Source organism: Argiope bruennichi, chromosome 8, assembly GCF_947563725.1.
Source record: "Argiope bruennichi chromosome 8, qqArgBrue1.1, whole genome shotgun sequence".
Classification (NCBI taxonomy): domain Eukaryota; kingdom Metazoa; phylum Arthropoda; class Arachnida; order Araneae; family Araneidae; genus Argiope; species Argiope bruennichi.
In genome coordinates, this window is record NC_079158.1 from 103,829,631 (window position 1) to 103,853,615 (window position 23,985).

A 23,985-nucleotide genomic window follows, 5' to 3' on the forward strand; every position below is an offset into this window, starting at 1 on the left:
ATTATGAAACAAATTGAACAAATAAAAGTTAAATAAATTCATTTTTTACCTTATTTAACAATTCTGCATTTAAAAAAAATCTGTTACCTGTCCAAGATTTCGGATCTCATCCATTTCTCTTTCCCAGAAAACATCCAGAACTTGCTGGGCTTCATTGGTGGTACCATGAGAAGTATTGCTAGACTGACTAAAATTATCTTGTGACATTTCTTTGGATAAAGAAAGAATAAATTAAGGAGTGCCTACATGGTAATAAAAAAGAAATGAAACAACTCATTAAAAACAGAAAAATATCTGATCATAAGATAGATCATTAATAAATAAAAACATAACAAAACAAAATAAAAATTTAACCTTCCTTCCTGATTTACGAGTGAAGTTCACAGAACGAAGCGCAGTACTTTCAGATAATTCATATTGAAGGTATATTATTGTCAATACATCAAATATATATATTAATTGAAGAATTCAATACTTCTGCACTAATAATAAAAGAAAATGTGTGTGCGTGTTGGTTCTCTACAGAGTAGATCATTAGTATTTCCTAAAGCCTTCATAAATTTATTTCAAAAGGAAATTTATTAGTATCTACCAATGATCTAATAAGGGCAACTAAAATATTTTTTTAGAAATTTGAGGACAATCTAATTTTATGCTCAGTCCATCATGGTAAGGATTTTGTCATGTTTAAAAATTTGTTTTGCAGATTATTTCAATTCAATTTTTGTTCTTCAATTTCTTTTAACTGGCAAAGTAAATCACAAATTGACAGGTTTGACAAACTTTGTGCTTGAGTATTTAGAACGCATCAAAATTACATTGGTTTTTTTTTTTCTCTTTTATTTTTAGGAAATTTAATTCTTCATAAATAAGAGACAGCAACCAAACTTCTAGTAACAGAGCCACAACTAAATACTTATTCAATTTGTCATAATAGTAGTTTGTACTTAAAAATTGCTTTTTTAAGTATTAAATTAAAGTGAATTATAAAGTATCTGGTTTTAGATATTCAGAGAGCAGGCAAAAGGCACTCAAAAACTTCACAGCTTAAGAGCATTTACAAAGCTTAATTCAGTTCTGTAATTAAGTATTTGTATTAACATGTTTTACATCTTTTTTTTCTTAATAATTTTTTTTACAGAATCTGTTATAATTAATTACATTAATCAAATGTGTGTTTTTCAAATTATAATTCTGTTTCTTTTACCAATTTCATGTGCATACAGAAATTTTTAATTAATATTTAATTATATTGATTTGTAAGCAGATTGATTTCCATTTTGAATTTTGCAACAATATTAAGTTTGCATTTATCCAAGTTTGTTAAATTGAAATCATACAATTTAATGATTGAGATAATAGAGGATTAAGAATATTGAAGTTTTATTTAAATGTATAAATTCGTTTCGTTTCGAGGATTTTATTTAATAATACTAGAATCTTTTATAATATATAAATTAAGGCAGATAAATCAGGAAATCATTCGCTACATACACTTACTTCAGCTTCGAATTAAAATTTTTCTATTAAGTTTCTGAAATTAATTGACAACCAATCATAATATCTTAAACACTTCAAAGTATTTTTTTTCTTCTTTGTATCAGCATGATGTCAACTTTATTCAGAACTTTCCAAAATTTTGTGCTTTCCTCTCAATTCTATCTTCATAGAACATAGTTTCTGTAATCAAGCTATTCTGGTTCCTAAACAAAGTAGTTCTTTACACATACAAAATTGTCAAATGATTCCTTCCTTGCTGTGTTTTATATTGGAGGTAAGAATTAAAAATGTTCTAGAACACATCTCAACAAGATAAAAAAGTTTTTTCAAGCAAAAATGCATATAAAACAATCCAATGAAACTATAAAATTAACTATCATTAAACAAGATAAATTGATAATGATCTTGTTCAGAAATTTAAGTTATCAAATTTGGATTATTATATTTGCTTCAAATGCAATTAATAATGATATATATTCTATTCTCTTTAGATGATTACAAGGGTTTTTTCTTTTTATTGATGTTTTCATCATTCAGTACTGTATTCTAATGAATTTCTTAAAACATGGCTGCTTTTGGACAATTTCTGCATTAGTTATTTGCACCTTTAATTTGATAAAATACTGTGCAGACAGTTTGTAAATCTTTTACTGCAGTTTTATCCAAAATGCTTTAGTATCAAGATGATATGCTTATAGTTGCAATTTTATTATATTTGTGATATAGTAAAATTTATGCATTGCTGATCATTATTTAGAATAAAGTAAAACATTTTAATGAGTTCCATTTTATATTTATAAGCAACCCAGTCAGTAAAATGCTATGAATTATATTAATTTTCTTCTCAGCCCACATTTTGTTTTTATCTCTCAATATTCATATAAATTGGAAAATAAATGTAAAATAATTTAATAACAAAGTAACTGTGAAATAATTAAACAATCAAAATCATAATAACAAAATAAAACATATTTTTTCAATATCCAAGTAACATTTAAAGCTGATTATTTCTAACATTTGCAATCAGTATTATAGCATAATTTTTACATTATTTTAAAATGCTCATAATTTGAGAAGTTTGATTAAATAAACTTAGCTTGAAATTTAATTCATAAAATAAAAGGTTTATTAGGTTGTAAAATAATGACTATGATATGAAAATAATATATATAATTATGACATATATATTATTTGATTTATAAAATATAGCAACTAATCATCATTAAATCCACTGAATGATAGCCATCTCTTGCCAGGATTTCCAGTTTTTATCTGGAGTTCATATCATAATTTACTATGTGTAGAGGAAAAAAAGTTTACATCACGCAATTTTGTTTTCTTTTAATATTGTTTAATAAGCCATCATATGCATAAAAAAAAAAAAAGACTTATAAAACTGTGTGTTTCCAGAACACTATTGTATTTTCTTTGTTATACATAAACATTTCCATGACTTTCACAGTATTTCTTAATTTAAAAATTTTGACGTTAATCATTACTTATATTTGTATTTACTTTCAAGAACAATTGCGATTCCATTTTAAATATCAAAATGATGTTGCTAAACCAATGATTGTAAGTTATACATATATTACCTATCCTTTTACATTTAATATCTAATAAAAATAACTAAAAATTTATATTGATTGAACTTTTTCTTTCAGGGAAGAATTAAAGCTTGGAATCATATTTTATTAATTGTCAAAAGCTCAATCTGAATCAGAGAGAGATGTTGATATAGACAGTATCACTTTGTTCATTCTTGAAGCATTAGATATGATGTTCACTTACTGATACATAATTACAATGATTATTAGTGTAATTATAAAGATATTAGCTCATCTTTAGGTATTCATTGAATTTCCTAAAATATTTCTCAGTAATCTCTCAAGAAATATTTTTGATGGAAATAATTTGCATGCATTTTTATTTATGAGAACAATTAATCTTTAGCTCATTTTTTACGGATTGAATAAATTGTTTTTAAATGTTATGTTAATATTTTTTCGATCGCAATTGATTTTAAAAGTGAGCAATGATAAAAGCATTTAAAAAAAATTAATACATTACTTCAAAATTCTAGTCTTTTACTGTGTAATATAATTGGATATATAAAAATATATCACTATTTAAGCTTGCTTTATTATAATGTACTAAATTTTATGAATCAGTAAATAAAAATTCTCCAAAAGTTGTGAAGCGTATTTGTTATTACATTTCATAATGTTTTGATTCAACATGCAAGTTACTGGATTAGTTCAAATTTTATTATTTTCTCTTTTAGATTAAAGCTCAGATTTTAAAATAGAATTAGATAGAAGCAGATAATAATGAGGTGAATAGATGCAAGACTTTTATAATAGATGAAGTTACAATCTAACAAAAATGGAATTTTAAAGAGTAACTTCATTAAGGGAATTATTAAAATTATGCTATACATAAAGATTTTATTAAAATTTTTCACATGCAATAATCCTCTTGAACTAATTAGTGACCAAAGAAAGGAAGAAATATAATCCAGATAGAAAACGAATAAAGAATTTTATTATTCTTTCAAGTAAAACAATGCTCTACTATTTATTACAAGTCTGATACACTAATACATACAGTTATTTTCATTAACAAAAAAAAAAAAAAATCAACAATTTTTACAGTAAAGTATACAATATTGGTTTTATCTTTCACACGGACGGACCATATATTACATCTTTCCCATTATATATATATATATATTACTTTTCACTTTTATGGTTATGAATATTTTTTTTCTTCAAAAATGAAAGATTTATTAATAGTAAATATTAAGTGTTAGTAAATTTAGACTCCGAGGCTAATGAAAAACTTGGGAATTCCATTTCCATCCATAAAAGTGATAACTAAATACATGAGTTACAATAAAGCAATGAATTCATTTAATAAAATAAAATTAGGAAGTTAATGATCAGTAATGATGCTGACTAAATAATTTGCATACAAATATTTAATAAAATTATAATTTAATGTGCTAATTCAACATTAAGAAAAACGCAAGCAGAAATAATGTTATTAAAAGGACAATCCAATTTTGCATTTCTGTAAAACAAAAATTTTTTCTTACGTTCTACACAATCAGCAGAAAGCAATAAAACATAAAAAACTGTTTGTTAAGGAAATACAGAATAAGTATTACTTTAGAAAATTACGGACGGAGTGGTTTGTAAGAAAAGAACTAACCACTCTAATATGTATCCTAAATAAAATTATCTTTGCTGGATATTGCATTTTTTAGGTTACATTTCTACTGTACTTGCAAACTGATACTAAAAACTGTCTAAATCCATAGTAGTTATGAAAGATTTTCTTTCAGGATCCTGTTAAAATATTTTTAAAGAGATTTAAATAAAAAATTCCAGGTATTTTATAAAATCTTAAAAAGTATTTTTCTAAGATTAAAAAAAAAAAAAAAAAAATGCATTTTCTTTGTTTCAATGTTATATAAATAAATTCCTAAAATAATTTACAAAAACATCTGCACTAATATACATATTACTGAAACTTTGAGGCTAATTTAAACTATTAATAACAAGTATTTTATTAATCGGATAGTTATATTTTATTTTTTCAAAACTAAATCTCAATCTCCCAAATATTTTCCAACTGCCTTTATCATTAACTAGCCAATTTTGAAATCAAAGTATAATTTCATAGCTATTTTTACATAGATTTTTTTTTTGTATTTTCTTTTGTTTGGAGTTTTTACAGTAATGACAGAATTTTAAAGCAATTATTTAACATTTTAATGTTTTATATACCTATAAAGTTAAAAAAATATTTTTAAACCTATTTTTTGATAATTTTTCCATAAAAGGAATTTAAAATTTAATTATACTCCACAATTACCTTAATCCTGGTTTTCAAATATATATTTTGAAAAAATTTACTAAAATCTATGCTTTAAGTCAAATAATAGCAAGTTTAATTTCTCAAATATTTATCTGGTTATTATAAACCATTCCTCATTCTTGCCATTTCTAAAGCTAACATCAATCCTCATGTATATTAAAGATAATTAATGCCAAGGAATATTAATAAATAATATAAAACTAAATTTCCTCTGAGTATAGCTATTTTAAAAACTTAATATATTTCCCAAAAGAAGAAGGGGAAGGGACAACAACATTGTAACTTTAAGTAGACATATTATGGATACTACCAACTGTTGAATATTTAGAAAATCATATTTTAATTTAGAACAAGAAATTTAGCATGAGTCTTCTTAATCTAATATTAAAATTCAGAACCAAATCTTTTCAGAATTTATATATCTCATTTAATAAGTTTTCTAAATAAAGATAAATTTTATTCTTGATTTTAATATAAATAATTTTAAGATAAAAAGAACAAATTTAAAAAATATAAAAAGTAACATTTTCATTTTACAAATACTTTAATTTTCCACCTTTATTTTTCAAACTTAATATAACAGTTAATTATTAATTAATATAATAATTTCAAATACTACCAATTTTTTTCACTGATGGCAATTTTTTTTTCCCATATTATTGGTAGGAAACAAATTATTCATATATACAGAAGTTTATTTAAAGATCAACAGTGTTTATACAAATTTTTTCTTATTTATTTACCAGTAATATATATATATATATTATTTAAACTGCTGAAAGTAAATATATCATTTCCAATTCCCATTTTTCTGACCAAATTAACAGTATTTTGCAAAAATTTTCTATTCTATACCCTGAAAGCAACAATTTACTATTTCAAATAAAAAATATTATATTAGTACAGAATGTTTTGTTGGTCTTTCTCATTCAGAGAAAAGCTGTGTCTTTTATAAAAATGCGCCAATTTAAGAAAGAAAAGAAAATCTTTTAATATTTATGCTTATATACTTAAAATTTTTGTTTGTCTCTTGATGCAACTGACAGTCTAGAACAAACAATCTGTTATAAAAAAAAAAATGTTTTTAAACTATGAATTATAAGGAGAAGACACCTTAAAAAATCAGTTTAAGACAAAATATTGATATAATTTCTAACTACCATTATTCACCAAAATGAATAAATACTTTAAAAACAATCTGCAATATATTTTGCTTGCACATGCTATAATTCATTCAGATATAACATTATAGTTAAGTCACCAAAGATGATTTTTAATTGAAGTTTAGACAATACTATTCTACGACCAAGTACAATATTCTATGACCAAGTACAAATATTAATGTCAACAAATTGATGATTCTTGTTCAAGCTAACACAAATGCATGCATTCCTCATAGAGCTTGTTTTCAATCTCAAGAAACTTCAGAACAGTGGATTTATTACCAAAGTTATTATGCATATAATAATTTTGTACATAAATTATATTATGCACAAATTTCAAATTTTTTAAGTTTTCATTTCGGTTTTAAAAGTAGGTCAGACTAAATAAAAACATGTATGTGTAGCCACAGATATTAAAGATCACCAAGACACATCACATGTACAGTCAATTAAAATGTACTACTTTGTAATAACTGGCTTTTAAATAACTTAAGATACATTATATAACTAACATCCAGTATCATAATTTTTATATCAAAGGACAGATTGCCAAGATATAACAATAAGCTCGCAATACATACTCAGAATTTCTGAGCAATTAATATTCACAATTTTTTATATAACCAGAATACAGACAAAAATATCCGATTAACTTAAAGTATCAGTATAAAACTGAATACAAAATTTTGATTTGTTTAAGATTTCTGGTTTTTACACATCATGGCTAAAATTTAAAACATCCACACGTGGCTGATAATATAATAGAAGAGGTGGTTCTTTACATCTCCACCTTGTTACATAGATGAATTTCAATGTATGATCTTTTCCTAATATTTCATCATTGCACAAGATGTCCACAGTGCAATACTTTTCTAGGTCACAGAACAATTTCTTGGCGATTAGTTTTTTTACATGATTAACAGTTGTGCGCGAAGAGCAACATACAAATTTTTTTGCAAGAGGCTTCAGATCTTTTGTTTTTGATTCTAACTGTATACAAACTCGATCTTCACAAATCGCTCCAATAGTTTTACCTTGATATTTAGTATCGTCCATGCGGCTTTCTTTACTCGTCAGGGCATTGCTTTTTTCAAAAGGAATCTTTCTGTCCCGGCAAAATCGTTCTTCTCTTAGCATTTCATTATGCTGCAAGTTAGGAACCAATTTGTAAACAATGTCTTGCATTTTACGGTCCAATCTGATGCCTTGCAAAGGATTACTTCTGTGAATAACCACATCACATTTCGGGCAGGTATTGCCCTTTTTTGAATCCAGATGTTTAACTATGCAACTTTTGCAAAAAGTGTGCAAACACTCTGTAATTGCAGTAGCATCAATTAAATATCCATTGCAGATGAAGCAGGAAATATAAGGGTTCAGAGACCTCAGGGACACACGAGTATCCATTGGAAATTGTGTCACAGCTCCGGAAATCATGTAAATAAAAACAAATAATTCGATGAAACACAAGTATGCTCGCTTTGGAAATTTAAAACACACACAGATGATAGTAGATAGTACTGTCACATGTTGATCACCAACACATGCCCAAACTATCGAATACAATGCACTGACTGAAAGAATGTAAGTCTTTTTCAATCAAAACCATGACGCGAAGCAGAATCCTAACAAAAACAAAATATTTCGAAGCTACTGTAACTGATAATTAAACTATATAAACACAATATTATAGCCAATCTACAAAGCTTTCTGATAGAGTAAGGTACAATGACGACACAGACCAAAGTTTTCCAGCAATGGACGCCAATCGGATTGGATATTTCTGACCAACGAATGGCAAGGCACCCTCCGTATCCGACCAATGACGCTTAATCGTACAAACGCCGCTTAATCAGAACTCTACATATTAATGTAAAAACAATAAAAGAGTTTTCGTAATGAAAAAACGCATCAAAAACTTACTTGAATTACGGAATGCTTCAGGATTGGTTCCAATTTCAAGCTTTGAGACTTAAAACATTACGCAAATTCAGTATGGCGACGATAACAAATTTGTCGAGCATACTAAGCTACAGATACAGAATTGCTCGCTAGAAGAGGGAAAAATTTTATGCGTGTAGCGCCCTCTATGAAAACCTGAGCGTGAGCCACAAAGTATCTCCTTCTCTATGGTTCCCGACTTCTTTTGTTCATGATCGTCCATATGGACATCTTGTTTAGAAACACCATTTTTAATTAGATATTTATAAATTAATATATTTACATAATAATTTGTTTAGCAACGTAATTTTGCGGTATTATTCCGAAATTTCAGATTCTTTTACGATTTTGTAGCTATTTTTCTACATTTAAATGAGTAATTGTACACGGATTAAAATATTATATCATGATGTTGAAATTTTTATTCATATTTCCTGTTTGGTCTATTTCAATTCTTTTTCTGACACAGTATTATTAAGATATGACAAATTTAAATATTATTTATTCCAATAATTTTTAAGGTTATTTTATTTAAAAAAAATTATTTCCATTAATTTTAAAGTCTGTGTGGAAAAAAAAAGAAAGAAAAAAATCAGAAAACTTAACTTCAAATTATATTTTTTTTTATTGATCAAAGCAATAATTGAACAACAACATTTAATTACAATAAGACACATTTTGAAGAACACATATGATTAAGCATCATTGCACACTTATACAAATAAGAATTCTTTTATAAAAAAAATGAATTATTTACACAAAACTATTGACAGTATAGTGACAAATAAATCGAAAACAAAAAAATAATTTAATATTCAGTCATCCTTTGTTTGGCAAACAACAGTATATACACACATCTTTAAAAAAACTGAAATATTGATTGTACTAAGTTTTATTAAGAAAGTATTTTTACAAATATTTATATGTACATACCATATAATTGGAACAAGTTTAGAAACATTAAAATGTAGTTTACAAAGCATATATATTAAAAGGATTTAATATTCAATATTGGAATTAACTTAGCAAGATCAGAATTCTTTTATTATAAAAATGTAGGAAGAAAATATTTACAATCTTTCTTAAGTTCAGGAGAAATAGTTTTGTAATTGATATATATATATATTTATATGGCCTTTTTTAAGCCTGAGAATTTCACTAAAATTTGAACATTTCTAGACAGTTCATTAAAAAGATAGCTACATTTAGACATTAAAGCAAGTCTCTTACAATAAAACGTTTTTTTTTTAGGAGAAAGAGATGAAACAGTGTGATTTACAAATTATTTCCAAAATTAAACATGGATAGACTATACATGTTCTTCAGTAGAATGGCAAGATGGTTAAAAATAACAAGCAAACAGATGATTTCATGGAGAAATGCTACATCATAAACTGTTTCTTCTGTATAACTCATCATTTATATTATGATGCATTTAGAGATGAGGCTTTTATTAAAATAAAAATCTGCTTTTATAAGGGTATACTAATAATATATACATGGAAATCTTAAAGGAAATATACTTAGATATCAAAATCTGGCAACAGAAGTATTATAATTCTCAGTTTTCTCATGTATCATTTTTTAAAAATAATATTGAAATTTTAGTTATTGGATTTTTAAAGTATTTTTATGTAAAGACTGAATTGAAAAAAAAAAAAAGTTAAGAAACCAATATGAAGAATACTGGTCATTTTCTTATAAATATTTATTGCTAATAAATACTTTTAAGAAATAGCAATTTGAACAAATGTTTTTCTATTAATGGATAACTCAAGTACAATTTATTTTCCACCCACAATGCATATATATATAAAGAAAAAACATTTCGAAAATATCACTAAACCACCAATGAGAAGAATATTTATATAAAGTATTGTTTATAATCAAATGAGAAGAGGTATTAAAGTAACTTCAGTAATCCTGCATGACATTCGTTGCTATTATTTATGTTAATAAGTTAGCAAGTAGATTTTAGTAAACAGCCATACATCCTGAATTTTTTCTTAGTTAAAATAATTTTGGAATTAAAAAATTAATTAAAAATATCTTAATAGGCAAAATAAACAGATAATAATTCCTTCAAAATGTATTATTTATTTAACTCTTGAATGAATTGTTCATATTTTCATCATTGTTCAAGAGTTAATAATTATAAATGTTAAGTTGATAAAATTCTGCTAATTAAGGACTTGATTTATATAAACGTACATTTTAAAAATCAACAATGTGTGCAAGTATTAAAGTTATCAAAATCTAAAACTCAATTATAATTTGAAAAAGGAAATATTGTTTTCAATAAATTAGTTATAATGGCTCAAATAACCATTTTACAGATAAAAAAGAAAGTTTATATCAAATTGCAGTTATATAACAGATCACTACACTCTGATAAATATGTGTGTAGTATTGTATTCAAGAATTATAAAGTTTTCTTGGTAAATGCTAACATACAATGCAAAAATCAACAGTTTGAAATCTGAATCTGCATCTGAAATTGCCATATATTAATTTTTTTGGAAGAAAAGAAAATTACATTAATCTACTACTAGAAGTAGAGCCATAAAAATAGTTTTTTTTAAATAAATAATCTGAATTTATTAAATTCTTGTCCAAAAAATTTTTTTAAAAATAAATTTAAAAAAATTAACTTTGAAGTGAATTTGATATTTTATGCAAGAAATATGTCATCTATTACTATTTCTTTCATTTTTATTATTCATAAAGACTTTTTTTTATTTAAAAGATTATTATTCATTCAAATTGAATATTAATATATTTTAAAATTGAATACAACATTAAAATGAAATAAATAAAATTCATTTATTTATTTTCTGAGTGGTAATTTAAGAAATTTTGTACTAATTCTTAACATCTGAAATAAGTACTTTTTATAGGAATATTAAGAATTTTCCACATAGTACAAAAAGTTATCAGATACTAAAAATAGTGAAGAAATATCAGTAAATAAAAGTGTAAAACATATTAAAATAACAGGTTCTATTTCAGTATAGCTAAATTCAGACAACTGTTGGTTTCAACAAAGTGAGAAACTAAGTTATAATTTGAATTAGATGTATATTGAAATGCTCTTCAAATTCATTTCCAGTTTAAATAATCTTTGTATTATTAAAAAGGATAAGTTATATTTAGAATGTAAAGAAGTATGTTGATTTTTAAAAAAACACAATTTACTAAATTGACATTAAAGATCGATATTAATACAGTAGTTTAAATATATAGCCATTATTGCAACAGATTCAAACATTAATAGCTGTTTCTGCACAGAAAGAGTAATACATTGATCAAGAATGCATATATTTTTTATAATTATAACAATTTTTAAATTCATGATTAAATCAAATAATGCAATGAATAAAAATAATAAATTAACTTTCTTTGTTATAAATTGTTTAACCTTTTACTTATTTATTATCTTTGTTCATTTTACTAGATAACCATTAAACTTATTTTACATAAACATTTCATATTTTATAAAGGGGGAGGGGATTTTAGTTTAGAAATATTAACAGTCTGCAATACTTGCAAAAACATCATATTAAAAACATATTCTATCTAAAACCTAATAACTAAAATTTTACAATTTGAAACCGAAAATAGATTATTCCTGTAATTTGCCACAAATTCATTTTTTTTTTTTTTTTTTTTTAAATTTTGGGGTTTACATGCTAGTTCTTATTATAACAATGTTAAAAAAAATATTGCTGTTTTACATTCTTGGTGTTCAAAAGTAACAATTTGTTAAATGCTTAAAGGAACAAAGGATAAGAATTACTAACTGATTATGTATAACTGGACTATATTAGTGTCATAATTAAAGAAGAGTTAAATACAAAATGCAGAAGATTTTACTGATAAGTGAAATAAAAAGAGGATTATCTCAATATTAATAACATTAAAAGAGGATTATCTCAATATTAATAACATTTTTAAATGCCACACAATTCTAATTTTCCAAAAATATACAAACACAGAATTTACATTACAATAATAATCAAGGTAGAATAAAATAGCAAGTGATTTTTGCCATTCAATTTGTCAGTTAAAATTGATGTATTACTTATTCTATATTAGTTCTACTATTTATATGTATTCTTAAATTATATAAAAAGATTTTTTAAAGAGATAAAAGATTTCATTATTTTTAAAATTAAATGCAGAGACAAAAATATATTTTCAAAAATAAATCTATTGAATTATTTGAGTTTTTTGACAAATTTATTGCAATTTTTAAAAATACACAGAATCTGAGCTAACAATTAATATAAAAATATGTTTTAGTATTTTCAATGTTAATTTTTTTTTCTTAAATCAGATAGGAGATTAGAGTAAAAAAAATATAACGAGATTAATGCTTACATTTCAAAATTAAACTAAATTACGGTATGATTTCACCTTTTTCTGATGAAAATAAATGAATTAGTTAATAATAATGTAATTACTTAACTAAATATTATATAAATACATAAATTTTATCTTTTGTTGCTATTGCAACATCTTATTTATATTTGCATACATGAAAGTTATCCCCAAATACAAAAATTCATTTTTTGTTCAAATGAAAAAATTCATTCTTCAAATTAACATCGTAAATGCCACATACCAAATTTTTTTTAAATTTAGAAATCAATTTTATAGTTAGCATTCTGATATGGCAACAAATGCTAATGAACTCAAATTGAAAATAAAATTCAGATTCCTGAGAAATAAATTTATATTTTTTATATGCTAAGACTGCTAAAACTCAAATCAATTTATTTACAAATATGGAATAATAATATTGTACAATGATTAGGGCTAAATATAACATAGTTTTCATTCACAATAAGCTTTTACAAAGTTACAAGAAAAAGGATAAATAAATGATTCATGAAGCAAATGATGAATTGTGCAAAATTATAAGAAAAATTTGCATAAATGATTCATGCAGCAAGATGATGCACTGTGTAAAATGTTTGTTTAAACATACAAGCATTCAATTACAATTATGTAAAATAGTTTTAAATTAATAATTAGCAAAAATATAATTTTTTTCTCCATTGTAAAATCAATCTATTTAAGAATATGACTTAGAAAAAAAGTTTATTTAATAACTAGTACATTGTAAAACTGAAAAATTACAAAATGTAAATATGAAGTTAGTTGAATTGCTCTGAATTTTTTTGATTAAAATTAATTATATAAAATTATTTTTAAATGAAAAAAATTGAAAATGCATTAATTGCATTCAGTTTTAAAACTGAAAAAATATCTTATACAACAAAATAAGTTTGTCCTATGATTATAGAATATAAAACAAAAACAAATAAAGATCACAGAAATTGCCAATGGAACTCTCACTAATTCACGACAATAATAAGAATTTTTCACATAGATACTTTCTTTCACCAGAATGCTTGAAAATAAGCATTAAAACTTAAAATATTTGTATATACAATAGAAATTTTCTTTATTATTACAAAGGTAATTTGAAATTTTAAGAGGCCATATATAATGAGTTGCTATTAAATTTTGATAGTATGTATTCAACATGAAACAATCTATGTTAAAGACATATCATTGGATCTTGGAAGAAATTCCAAATGAAGGCATATTATTAAAAATATTTATATATTTCTTTAACAATTTAGTAGATGTATTCCCTCATCTCTGAAAATAAGAAATGTGATATTGCCACTAATGATAAGTTCATTAGTGATAATATCACATCACAATTCATTAGTGACATTCACAACATCACATCACAAAATGTGACAATTTTTTGAAAAATTTAATAATTTTACTTTTTATAATTTTTGTATTTCAAATGGATGATCAATAAAACAAGATCTTTAAAGCTTATGGATTACATTCATTACAATGGCATTTATAGAAATAATTCATGTGCAAATATTAAGAATTTTCAGTACTGAATCAGATAAGTATAATAATCAAAATATAGTTATAGAATGCTTTTTGATTTTGGAAACATTAAGAGAGAGATTTTTATACTGATGCTTTGATAAAAATTGCACTGAAGTATTTTTGAGATTATTTGCCAATCTTGATAAATAATTAAAGCAGATTTTAAAATGCTAACTTAAAATTTATGGTACAATTATACAGAAAAATAATTCAATGATTCTTCTTCTCCATAAAAATTAAACATTCAAAACAAATGAAAAATGAATAAGTATATACACTGAAACTTTTTTTTTTGTTACCCAACATTAAGATCCTTTTTTTTTTTTTTTTTTACAATAATCAGGTACTATTACATTTACAATTACTGGGACAGAAAATAAATTAAAATGCTCTTCATGAGTGCAATCAAATATATCAGCAAATTAGTACAATGCTATTAAACATATGACTGAGAAGAAACAACTTCTCTTAGTACATCAGTAAAAACAACACAAAGATTTTGTATACATTTCAATGAAACAAAGAACACATTTTGTACACTAGAGGGTCATCACATCTGGTTTTGACTAAAATGAGTAGAGCTGACTTATGGATCACAAAGGAAGCTAAATTGTAGCAATCAATAAATATATCACAAAATCCTTTTGCTTCGAAACTTTTCTTCAAGACCTCAGCCAACCATTTGTAGCATTTCTAGTAAAAGGAAAAAAAAAAAAAAAAAAAAAAACAATTAATATGATTAATTATTTAACTGTTCATTTTGCAATTTATCAACACGCTTACTGTAACAGTAATTTTACGAATAAGATACAGATATGTAATTTATATTAATTAAAAAATTTTTCTCAAAATCATAATGTCTTATCTTTTCCAATATTTAAATACATAAAACAAATTGAAAATAACATACAAATTTACTAAATTGCATATATTTTTTTATTAATAATAAAGATAAATGTATGCTTGTGTATATGTGTTAGAGCTCTACAGAGCAGAATGTTTGACCGATAACTACTAAATTCGGTACATATGTATTTTGCTGATTGAAAATGAGCATTGGATGATAATTTTTGAAATTTTAAATAATTAAAAATTAAGTTGAATTTTAAGATATTTCTATGATAATTTCAAAAAAATTATTATTAATCAAAAATTGGCTTTCACATCATTTCAAAATATAAAAAATTATCTTTTTAAAGATATTACTAAAGTCAGTAGTCATACTAATTCTTCCTGATCATTGAAGATTCCTTAAAAATATTTTACACCTTATATCCAAGATAATATAGTTATTTGATTTTCAAAACACTTTCGTTGTTAGATTATATATAATTAATAAAACATTTAATTGATGGATTTTCTTCTAGGAAGCTAAGAAAAAATGATTCTGTTTACTATCTGTGTTGTTTACAAAAACAAACAAACAAAAAACAGCTACAATCAACAAAAGTTAGATAATACATGAACCAAACATTTATATTTCTAATACTGCTATAATGTTATGAGACTGGTTTTCAATGTACACAATGGATATAGTCATTAATAGAGCCTACAACAGATTCTTAGCTTTAATGTCTGCCGATTTTAAGGAATCATGGACATCTAAATGATTTGAATAAAATTAAATATAAATAATATCCCCGGTGAAAAATGTGACTAGTCGGTTGTATGAGTAAATCAATTATGCAAAATATAGCAAATATTCAACAAATTAGGAATTTTGACCCTTTAATGAAAACTGCTGAATGATCTTCTGAGGAATACATCATATATAATAAGTTATTAAGGAGTAATATAACAGCTAATACAATTAAAATTAATATATAAAATTTTTTTAAAAACATTATTAATAGTAAATGTAAAAAAAAAAAAAAAAAAGTGTCTTTTGGCCCTTTATTAACAACCTAATTTAAAAAAATTGTTTCACTTGAGGCTTCATTGTTTAACTTACACCTGTCAAATTTATTTTGGAGGACAGAAATATGTAAACTCTAAGTGATTTTTAAAATTTCAATTAATTAAAAATTAAGTGAAATTACATCATTTTTCATTATTACTTTTGAAAATAATAGCAAACAAAATGACTTTTACTTAACTTTAAAATTCTAAACCCGTATTATTAATGATATCAATTTAGTTATCATGTACTTTTTTCAAGCATTTTAACAATTAAATTTTTTTTGGAAAATTACAATAATACTTTAAATGGTTAGAAAGATATTAATATTGTTTTGTCAAATATTCAACTGCATGATTTTCTTGTTATTAAAAGCCGAGGAAAAAAGAAAATTAGAACATTTAAATTTTTAATGACACAATGATGTCTTGGGATTAGACCTCATCAGGATTATTTCTTACACAATAAATAGAACCAATGTCAGATCATTAAAATAACATTTCTTTTATGTCTACTGCAGTTGGATTCTTAAAAGACATTGTCACGAGGATCAATCATGAGCTTCATGCATGGCAGATTTAATTGAAACTAAACACAACCAATATCTTAGTGAAAGAGCTCATTTTCATAGGCAACCAGTTCATAATAAGTATTAATAATGAATAAGTGAAAATTTTTTTTTCAAACTGAATTTTAGCTAATTATACTTTTTTTAGCTAATTATACTCAGCATTATATAGCTATTTTTCACATTTAAAAGCTCATTCCAAGTACTGAATGATAACAGAAATGAATATTCAACTATTTCGTTTTCAGAACAGATACAATAATTGGTGATTTTTAACATATATTTATTTTGAAGTTTTGTGAATTGATTAAATACCACAATTGAAAGAGTGTTTTTAGTAATTACGAACCAAACACTAATGTAGTAAAAATAATTTTTAAGACAAGATAAATTAACTTTAATTAATTTTCCATAATTAATAAAATGTTATTTACTAAGACTGCTGCCAGAATGATGTTAATAAAAAAGAAAAGTAGAAGATAACCTTGAAACTAGATAAAATATTTCATATACCATTGCAATAAACATAAAAAAGTATAATAAATAATATTAAAAAAATAAATCCACTAACATTTAGTATTAATGGAATTAATATTAATTAAATTAGTACACAAATTAAAAGTTTAGAGATGTAAATGTTTAGCACAAAAATTTGATATTAATAACTTTTATTCTTAATTATTATATGTTTTCAATTATTAATTAATTATAGTTATTCAATTTTTTTTGGAGTGGATGTAAGGTAAATAGGCATCTTAACTAATACAAATAAAACAAAATATATCTTCCTTAGTTTTACTTTTTGAATTTTATATAAAACTTTTAAAGAATGATGGATTGTATTCCATATGAGGAACTGAATTTCATCATCCAAACAGTTATTACGCATATTAAAGTTAATATGTTAAAATATTAACTTTAAACAAAAATATTGATTGAATATTTATTTTTCTTTAACACCCTTGAAAAGAAATTTTTTTTTAATTAAAAAACAAAAACAAAAAAACAAACAAACTAAGAAATTGTTAGTAAACATTTTCAGTTATTGTGAGAATTAATAGCAGAAAACTTTGAAAATTAGTATGGTTTGTAATGCATCTCAGAAAGATTCCCTAGAATTTGCAACTTTAATACAATAAAAATAATATGGACCTATCATTTTTTCTTCAAATAAATATTATAAAATAAAATTTAATGTTCTTTAAGAATACATAATTCAATATTCAAAACAACACTTACGTAGGAAAGTTGAAATCTCGTAAAGCTTGTTTGATAACAGTCAAAGCAGCTCTGTTTTCTACATGGAAACTTTCCTCACAAAGTGCTTCTATTTGTTTCAAACAGGCATCAAAGTTTTCTCGAGTAATTCTTTCATCAAAATTCGGAAGCTTCACATGATCCATCAAAGATATGAAATTATTTCGCACAGTTTCATAATGTTCAGTTAAATTATGATTCTTCTGCATCAGAGACTGATTGTCCTACAATATAAATATTAAAAAAAATATTATGATTATTATAAAAATACCAATTCAGCAGCATATAACTAATATAAAAATGATATACTTGATGCATTTTCCAAACTCATATGTTACAAATAATCATTACTAGAATATTAAGAAAAGCAACAGGAATTAAATTTTGTTGAATTTTTAACTGGGTTAATGCAAACAAGAATAATAATTTTGAGGAATTCTTTTCATTAAAAGATCAACAAATACCTTTATATTACTTTTTTATATATGAAGTAATCAAAAAATTATTGTTACTGTCAAAAAATTCAGACTAGAGATTTTCATGAATCTACATGTTTTAGACCACCAGGAGTTTAAAAAATGCATTTTTTGGCGAAAAAATAAATCAAAAACTATTTGAGACAGATGAATGAAATTTTGGTTCTAGTCTTTACATCAAATTTGCAGATTTCTAACAAATTTTGAACAAAATCCATTCAGAGGAAGCCTCTATGTCCGAATATAAGTCAACACAATAACTACAAAATGAAGAGAACTAAATGGATGAAATCTATTATACAGATTTAAGTTCTAAAGTACAGATACCCATTAAATTTTGAACAAAACCCGCCAAGGGGATTGACTGTCTGTCAGTAAGTGCTTCCATAAGCATGTAAATGCGATAACTCAAAAGTGTAATAACTTAAATACATGAAATTTGGTACATAATTTTGTGACAACAATTGTAGTTTAGTTCTGTGTCAAATTTTGGTTTTGATGAAGTGGGAAAAACACATCTACAACACAAATTCAATTTTTAGATATTATCAGTTATATGCCAAAGATGAAATACCAAGGATCACTTGAAAGATTCAGCAAAAATGCTAGATTCACAATAAAGATTAATATGTCATAACTATTGTTTGCCAATGTCACGTAAGGCATTGGTGGCCTTATCCATGGTTCATGATTTTAAGCAGGGTGGGGTGGGGCTAATACCTTTATTAGAGAGTGTGCAAGAGAGTTAATTAATGCAAGTGTGAGAGGAAATGAGTTTAGTAATAATATAACGAGTAATGTCTCACTAAATAACAGAATTTAGTGAGTTTAATTTAATTTAATAGTCAGTGAATATTTCCAATATAGCATAGTAATAATTGTGAAAAAATAGGTATATGTTACATATTTAAAAAAAAGCATGGGTTAAATATCAACTCTTTAATAATTAGACTGATAACCAATTTTGGAATGTTGTGCCTTTATTTGCCAAAATGTTTCTTAGACTATTTTCAATCATAAAATAAATAAATAAAATAAGCAGCTTCAATAAAAATGTAAGATAAAAAAAAATGCCACTAAAAAGTGGGAGGAAGGGGCTCCCTATGAAAATAACTAACCAAAATATTTTTATATATATTGTATAATTTATGCCACAAAATTAAGTAATTTATTTAAAATGTTTCAATATTCAAAATTGTTTCTCAATGTGTAGGAAGAAAAATACTTACATAGTATTCTATTAAAGAAATGGTAAACAATTTCCAAGGATATTGATACATACTCTAATAAGTGCTATTTATTTAGGTTGGTTGATGGATGATGATTATGTGGATGTTTAAAATTACAAAAGAATTTCACTCAGTATGCATAACTTTTAATAAAAATATTATATATTTATTAAATATTATTAGGAATGAAATCTGATAAAATAAACATACATAATTTTCATGTTATTAGATTGTAAATGAATCAGTAAATAAATGGAAAATTAATTTCCAATTCAAATGGAACTGTTTAGAATCCTACAAACAATGTTTTAAGTTTAAAATTACTAACTGCTGAGAAAAAAAAAAAGCAAAAAAATTCAAGGAGGAGGGAAACTGAAATACAATTTGTGCCATAGATATATATGTAAACAGGAATAGATACTTATTAAATATCTTTTAAAGGCAATCATAAATAAAATCTAATCTGAAACTATTCACGTGATATATAAAAAAAATTTGGAATACAAAGGTATATGTAATTAGTGACATCACCACCAACTTGAATATTTTTTTATTTATTATTTTAATAATGAATAGAAGTCTTATTTAGGAAGAAAATGGCTCTGACATTATTGAAGAATACTGATGCTGAATTACAGACTAAGATCTAAAATAGAAATATGTTTACTAATTTCAGTGATAAATAGTCAGATTTAAAGTTTGGAAAGAACTATTCTCATTTAGAAAAAATAGAGAAAATCAAAGGAATAGATCATAAATAAATGTTTTTGCTTCTGAAAAATTAACATTAAAAGTTATTTTAGAGAATTAAACACTTCTTTTGGAAAAAAAAAAGTGATAAACAATTGAAAATATGAATAGGATTTTAAGCTTCATGAAATGAATTATTGAAATGAATATCTACTTAAAGTTATTTATATGAATATGTGGAAAGCTAAAGTAGTGCTTATTTTTGTTTAGCATTAAAAAAGTTATATTTAACAGCTGAATTAAATTTGAGATTCATACCAATTAATAAATATTTCCCTTGTGATTGTTATTTATTTTGGAGAGGGGGAGATAAGCTACAAAAATGAAATAGAATATCTTAAAATGAAAGAAATCTTAATCTAAAAAGAGAATAACTTACTCTTTCAGTTATGCGGACTAACTGTTCCATTTGAGAAATATCAGTCCTCAATTTTATCATTTCTGATTCAACTTTAGCATTGTACTCTTGGAGCTCCAAGATCTCTTCTTCCAAGCCACGGATCTCTTCATCGTTATCTACATCTCCTAAAAACAAATTTTACATTCTATAAATTGATTTTTCTATCTTTTTGACCTTTAATAAATCCAATAATATAAGCAATAATTTTTTTTTTCATTCAAATAAACATTCTATATGTTTAGGATACCTAAAAATTATAAAATGAGTTACTGGGAAAGGATCACATAAATTTGAAACCTTAAATTTATTTATTACTTACAAGAGTAAGAGATGGTATTTAAGAACAATCCAATATCTTAGCTTTAAACCATTACTATTTTAGTTTTTAAATATAATAAAAATGAATTGGTAAAATTCTTACTTAACTAGAACACTGGATTTTTACTTAACAGTAGCTATATATTTATATTTGGGTAGCATTTCATTAATTCAGTATAAACAATTATTAAGTTGATATGTTGAAACCAATCTAGTTCCTCAACTCAGATATGGCATGTTATTGTCCGAAGCTTCATTAATATATTGTACTATATTTGTGGAAGCGAGCAAGATTTTTTAAAAAAATATTTAACAGACTTGGAAAAAAATTTAATCCAAAATTTAAAAACCATTTAGATGATATCATTTAAAATAAAAAAACCCATTAAACTAAAATAAAATTGATCAATTTATGCAATTTCACTTTCACATTTTGATATTCAAAAATAAAAACTTCAAACTAGTTAAAACAAGGAGAAAAGAATTTTTTAAATTGAATCTTTAGCTAATGACTAGTAATTCAAAACTTAGAAAATCAGAAAAACTCAATAATACAATATGTATCTTACTTAAAGCATTTCATTCAAATTCCAACCTCTTTGAATTATTATGAGTAAATAAATGATATTGCATTTCCTTATTTTTTAAAATAAAACATTTTTTTTTTTAAATTTTAACTCAATAGAGAACAGAAATATTATTTGATTTTAAATTGATAAAAAAAAATTAATAATGGAAACTTAAGTTAAAGATACAAAATTGTTTATCATTTTTTTTTTTGAATTATGGAAAATAAATAATACAAAATCAAAATTCACATTCTCAAATGAAAAACATAAACTTTTTCCATGACATTTTTTTTCCACCAATAAATGATTTGACATTTTTTTCATTTATTAAGTCTAATTTTCGTTTATTTCATTTTCTCTCTTTGTCATAATATAGAAACTTGAAATTATACACATGTGAACCTAGCTGCCTTTTAAGATGCAAAAATGTTTCTTTTCTTTCTTTTACTGAACTGCAAATATAGGAGTGTTTTGCAATCTTTCAGTTGTAACAGGATTACTTTAAATGTGGAAAGCCACTTCAACTATTATGCAGGCATCACATATTCATCCACCATAATGGAAGATTTAAACTTTCTAATTTTTCCTAAAATACTTTGATTTTTCAATACCTATCTTTTCCCCTGTAATGAACAAGAGGTGTCTCGAGTTGAATATTATCTAACTTCATTTAATGTTCAACATTTAATCTAACTTAACTTCCTAGCATTATTGGATTTGAAATCTCTACTTCAAGGGTGATATAGATTAATTCTAAATTCGTTAATTTCTCAAGATTATCTAATATCCTCAGTATTTTATAAAAACAATACCAGAAGCTGCTATAAGGCATTATATAAATTATTAAATTACTTACAGAGCAGATTAATTTGTGCATAAATTAAATATGTTATTGATTCCAAAGAGCTAACTATTTTTTTAACATGATAAAAATTATAGTTCAATTACAAATGCCACAGCTTTAAACTAGAAAAAGCAAATTATATTATTGATTCTAGAATATTTCATTAGCACCCTAACAACAATAATAAATCAATTAAATATTATTATTTTTATTTTCAATGTCTACATTTGTTTTAATCTATAATTTAAATCTAAGATAAAAATGAATGAACCATTCATCCCTCAATTTTTTTTTCAATATCTACTTTTGCGTTATTTATTAACGTCTAAAGACCTTTATATATATATATATATATATATATATATATATATATATATATATATATATATATATATATATACACACACACACACACAACATCAATACACACAGGACACTGACATCTGATTACGATTCATATTCTTAACAGCAGATAACATGCTAATTGAAAAGTTACCATTTTTTTCTGGCTCCTCAGTAGATAATCTTTGCCTTTTCACAGGTTGGAAAATCTTAGCAGCTTTTGATCCAGTTGGAAAACTAACATAATTCCCATTGTTCACAGGACTACCATCATTAGATGATGAAGAGCTGGGGGAAAAAAATACTAAATATTAATATTTGAAAAATTTATATTGCCTTTCAAATAATTAACACTTTAAAAATAATCAGTATTTTTGGATTATTTATTTATTTTGCATCAGTATTTAACCACAAGGCAAAAATTAATTAAAAAAATTGCCAAACATGTCATGTTTATTGTAATCAAATCCCCAAAACAGAGCAAAACATGTAATATTAATATATTGACTATTTTTGCATTAAATACATACAGAAATCAAGCCCAAAAAGAAAACCAGCAAAAATATCAAATTAGTCTATTGACTATGTTTATCAAATCAAGCCAAAATTTGTCACTCGCTTGCAATTAATGTACAAGAACCAAATACTGACTAATAAATGAACCAGTCATGATGATGATGCGTAAAAAAATGAGAAGAGCTAAAGGAACCTTAACTTTATATAAGTATAAAGTAAGAAGAAAAACTATAGATTTATTGTCACTTACGCATTAGGTTCAATTTTTATAGGTCGGCCATCAAATGCCATTACTTCATATCTCACTTTTCCTTTATTAGCTATAGGACATCCTGAAGCACTAAAATATAAATATAATTGTTTTGAAACAAAAGTAAATTTCTTTGGAGATATGAGGGGAAAAAAATT

The 23,985-nt window shown here is 24.4% G+C and overlaps 3 protein-coding genes across 9 annotated transcripts in view; all 3 read right to left on the reverse strand.

Moving 5' to 3' along the window:
* LOC129981066 (nuclear transcription factor Y subunit gamma-like) overlaps window positions 1-8,617 on the reverse strand; it is a 31,999-nt gene extending 23,382 nt beyond the window's left edge. For 4 of the 5 annotated variants that reach the window (XM_056091708.1, XM_056091707.1, XM_056091705.1 and 1 more), the window contains exons 1-2: window positions 8,469-8,617; window positions 88-242 (exon numbers count right to left, since the gene is read on the reverse strand). In XM_056091708.1, coding sequence (XP_055947683.1) covers window positions 88-207 — 120 coding nt within the window. In that variant the 5' untranslated portion in view covers window positions 208-242; window positions 8,469-8,617. The remainder of the gene's footprint in view (window positions 1-87; window positions 243-8,468) is intronic. The other variant, XM_056091704.1, reaches the window with a different exon arrangement.
* Window positions 5,941-8,462, reverse strand: LOC129981067 (polycomb group RING finger protein 3-like). The gene has a single exon (XM_056091709.1). The coding sequence runs from the start codon at window positions 7,980-7,982 to the stop codon at window positions 7,257-7,259; it is 726 nt and encodes a 241-aa protein (XP_055947684.1). The 5' UTR covers window positions 7,983-8,462; the 3' UTR covers window positions 5,941-7,256.
* A 4,276-nt stretch (window positions 8,618-12,893) lies between the features above and the next one.
* LOC129981726 (myelin transcription factor 1-like protein) overlaps window positions 12,894-23,985 on the reverse strand; it is a 145,308-nt gene continuing 134,216 nt past the window's right edge. For all 3 annotated transcript variants that reach the window (XM_056092684.1, XM_056092683.1, XM_056092682.1), the window contains 5 exons: window positions 23,828-23,917; window positions 23,216-23,349; window positions 20,968-21,113; window positions 18,116-18,357; window positions 12,894-15,104 (listed from right to left, as the gene is read on the reverse strand). In XM_056092684.1, the coding sequence (XP_055948659.1) occupies window positions 15,074-15,104; window positions 18,116-18,357; window positions 20,968-21,113; window positions 23,216-23,349; window positions 23,828-23,917 (643 nt within the window). In that variant the 3' untranslated portion in view covers window positions 12,894-15,073. The remainder of the gene's footprint in view (window positions 15,105-18,115; window positions 18,358-20,967; window positions 21,114-23,215; window positions 23,350-23,827; window positions 23,918-23,985) is intronic.

Bases quoted from the DNA above. Each gene is read 5' to 3' on its own strand.
- LOC129981067 (XM_056091709.1), bottom strand. From the start codon at position 7,982: ATGATTTCCGGAGCTGTGACACAATTTCCAATGGATACTCGTGTGTCC.